General features: G+C 33.1%; 1 protein-coding gene across 1 annotated transcript; it reads left to right on the top strand.

The window, feature by feature from the left end:
- Positions 1–1,291: 1,291 nt before the first annotated feature.
- On the top strand, positions 1,292–3,775 carry LOC110113584 (phosphatidylcholine:diacylglycerol cholinephosphotransferase 1). Its single transcript, XM_020846227.2, has 3 exons — positions 1,292–1,712; positions 1,785–1,922; positions 3,323–3,775. Exons 1-3 carry the CDS (start codon positions 1,419–1,421, stop codon positions 3,650–3,652), a joined length of 762 nt encoding a protein of 253 aa, XP_020701886.1. The 5' UTR covers positions 1,292–1,418; the 3' UTR covers positions 3,653–3,775.
- The last annotated feature ends 305 nt before the right edge of the window (positions 3,776–4,080 follow it).

Here is a 4,080-nt window from a genome sequence, read left to right as displayed (position 1 = left end):
TTTATTTTTTGGCCATTTGGTTTAGCACGACCCGACTAAATTTTTGTAAATGAATTAAATAAATAATTTGTTAGCTCAAACTACAATTGTCTTACTTCAATGTTCAAATTATTAAAATAGGAAAATTAATTAAAAATATTTGAATTTAATTTTGCATTAAAAAATATCCATCAGCCACACGGCCTTTTTTAAACCACGAGAACTAAATAAGCACCACCGAGATGTGACGCATGCCCTTAATTATATAAACAACTTAGGGAATATTTAATTGTAAGCATGATGATTGTGTTGTATTATATGAATTTTTAGGTATTTAAAATGTGGTGCCAAATTTTAAATTTTAATTGACTTAAAATTAACCTCTTAGATAAACACTCACTCTATGTAGAAGGTCTCTTTAGATGGATAAATTATTCTCTGCGGATACGGATGCCCTCCGAATACGAATCAGAACGTACCATGTCATTTTTTTATGTGTATTGCGTCAGTGTACCATGATGTAGCACATTCTGATTCGCCTACGAACAGCCCGGTGTCCGCACAGAATATCTTTTCCTTTAGATGACACAATTCCTTGCTATCAATAATGATGATTAGTCAAATTGCTTTCGTTGATTAACGTGCATAACAACTTGGACTTGAATTGGACTCTGAAACGTCGAATATTGATCCTATTCATCATCATTTTTCGCACCATTCACTCTAATCTATTGTGAACACCAGACGGCGTCCGGAGACAAATAAAAGCATAACATGTCACTTTTTGTTGTGTACCGATTGATGTGGCGCGCTGTCATTCATCTCCAATCAGTCTAGTGTCCGCACATAATAATTTATCAATCTAAAGACGTTAAATTTTCTCATTCTTAACTCAAAATTATTGTTGCTATATACTAAGCATCTAGTATAAATTTCCAAAAAATAAATTGATTGTAAATTTCCATTGCTCGCAATCCTTCAACTGGCATAAATTTTTTTTCCTTGGAATATATTGGTGCCATTTCCCTCCAGATTGGATCAACTATAACAATAAGTAAACAATTAAGAAGCCAGCTATGCATTCCAAACTAATATCCTTCACAAAAAAAAACTTTGCCTCTGTTTTCTTCTCTCTTTAAAAACCCCACCAACCCACCACCCACCTCTCCTTTTCAATCAAAACGGCAACCATAGAATTACACAGACCCAAAAAAAATCAATTTTTTATATTTTGATTTAATTTTGTCACAAGATATATTATTCAATAATGTTATTTTAATAACCTTATATTTTATTCATAAAATTATTATTACAATTATATTATATAAGGTATATTAGACCTTAATTTTTCCCAAATTATATATAGGTTAGCATTGCAGCCAGACCTCCAATATCCTTCCATATTTTATCAATCCTTAAATTTATTATCTGCATACAAGATGTCTCGCAAGATATCCACCGCCGCGAAGTCGCCGGCGGCGATCAAGACGCCGGAACACTTGAAAGGAATTAAAGGCTTTTCAGCCAAAGAAATGGCGGGTTTGCTCAGCAATCATCCCCTCCCCTGCTTCTTAGCCCTCTCTCTGCTATTCTTCATGGGAGTCGAGTACACATTGCGAATGGTTCCTTCTTCCTCTCCGCCGCTCGATATCGGCTTCCTTCTCACTGAGAGATTTCATGGCTTTCTCGCCGTGAGGCCTGAACTCAATTCCTTCCTCGCAGCGCTTAACACGGTGAGAAATTTGTTGAAAAATTGTATCTTTCTTTGGTGTTCGAAATATGGGTGATCTAATTGTGCGGTGCAGGTGTTTGTGGGAATGCAAGTGGTGTATATTGTTTGGGCGTTAATGGTGGAGGGAAGGCCGCGGGCGACCATTGCCGCGCTTTTCATGTTTACTTGCAGAGGCGTGATGGGCTACGCAACCCAGCTTCCTCTTCCCCAGGTTGGTTTTTTTTTTTTTTTCCTAATTAAAATTTTTATTATTAAAAATATTAAATTTTATATTATTTAAATATAATATAAATATAAAATGTTAATTTTTTAATTTAATATTAAATAAATTAGGTCAGGAAATTCGGGTCTCATTTTTCCTAAAATACTTAGAATCTAAGATAATTTTTAATGTATTATTAAAATACTAATTAGTTAGTTAATCACTTTAGCAAATCTTTAAAATAATATAATAATAATATAAAATTTGCTATTTTAAGTTTAGGAGGAATTGCATACGTAATATTCATTTTTTAAATATTTATAAAATTACCTTTGATGTTATCCTTTTTAAACTGTTAAAATCATATGTATATGTGTATGTTGCAATTAAATTATTAAAAATTGCAACAAAGGTCAAAAATATAATTTAAATTTTTAATATGAATTTAGATATTTGAATATCAATTCACAAAGTGATTGTATAATAATAATTTATAAATAGTTATTATTTGAATAGAATATATATTTAATTATAAAATTAATTCATACTAAGATATGTAACACGATTACATGAACAATACCTCACTCTCATTATATAGAAAAATTATTTTGTACGGAATTCAAATATAATTTTTCGTTCAAACTCCAATGAAATAAAATCATGTTGTTTGTACACATCCTGCGTATAATTTGTACACAGCTTGTGAACTTCAATGAAATGAAATCACGTTGTTTTGTATACACAGGATGTGTATAAATTCTCTTTATATATGTCATATGTACAAATTATATATATAATTTATATACAAACCACGTGATTTTATTTTATTGAATTCTAAACATAAATTATTTTAAACTCCGCTTGAAATAAATTTTCCATCATATGAAGGGATTTCTACCCGAAGGCTTCATTCGGGATGATTTTTTCATTGAGTAAATTTTTGTGCTAAAACTTTATTTTACAGACTAATAAAAAAATTATCCAAACGAAATTTTAAGGCTATTTGCTCTTTGTGTGGGACTACTATTCTTAATTATGCAGGCGTTATCATGTGCCCACTCGTCTCTCATAACTTGTCACGCTGGCATGAGCCGGTGGGATTTATTTTATTTTATTTTATTTTATTAATGTTGATGAACAATAACGCAATGCTAGCACAAATTCATCTCCAGAAATAACAGGCCTGTGACTCTCAATTTGTAATGCAGTTCAACTACAAGTTTTTTTTTTAAATATAAAAATATATTCCGATCAAAATTTTCATGAATATAAATTTACAATTCTTAAATTTTTGAAAGAATTCAGTGCCTAATAATTAGAGGATAAAATTATTTTTAAAAACCGTAAATTTTAAGTAATATATTTAACAAATAGTAATATATGAGCCAATTTATTGATGATTGCTGCAGGGATTTCTGGGCTCTGGAGTGGATTTTCCGGTGGGCAACGTATCATTTTTCCTCTTCTTCTCCGGCCACGCGGGCGGGGCGGTGATTGCATCGCTGGATATGAGGCGGATGAGGCGGCGAAGGCTTGCAATGGCTTTCGATGTTCTCAACTGCCTTCAGGCGCTCAGACTACTAGTCACGAGAGGGCACTACACGATTGATCTGGCCGCTGGGATCGGCGCTGGCTTCGCCTGTGATGTCTTATCCGGAATGTACGAGGAGCGTAATAGTAAGCCTTCGGGGCGCTCTGATGACGAAGTATATCGTCCATGCAGCTGCAAATGCATGTAAAATGATCGATTACTTTGAGGATGTTTAATTTGATCTGATAGGCAATTTAATTATCCCTTCTCTGGCTTTGTAAACTTCAGTTCTTAATATGGAGTTTCAGTGCTGATTCTTTTTTTTTTTTATCATTTCAGTAGAATTTTAAGCTGCAAATCGTTTAGTCCGTCGCAAATCTTGATGCATATATGAATTGGAAACTTTTCAAACTCTGATTTAAGTAAACTTACAATCAAATTGAACATTTTGATGTGACTAACCCGGCGACACCAAAATCGGTCCAATTCATGCCCAGTTGTGCCCAAATCAAAAGACCAAAGCATATTTGGAAGCTTCAAAATATTAATTGGATAATCTAATAATCTCGAAATATGACAAGCTTATAGTCGAATCGGGCAGCTCGATGAGATGGATCCAATGGGCTCAAGATCACT

This window comes from Dendrobium catenatum, unplaced genomic scaffold, assembly GCF_001605985.2.
Source record: "Dendrobium catenatum unplaced genomic scaffold, ASM160598v2 fragScaff_scaffold_1557, whole genome shotgun sequence".
In the NCBI taxonomy this organism is placed as follows: Eukaryota; Viridiplantae; Streptophyta; class Magnoliopsida; order Asparagales; family Orchidaceae; genus Dendrobium; species Dendrobium catenatum.
Note: the sequence above shows the minus strand (reverse complement) of the source record. Positions and strands in the feature narration are given on the sequence as shown.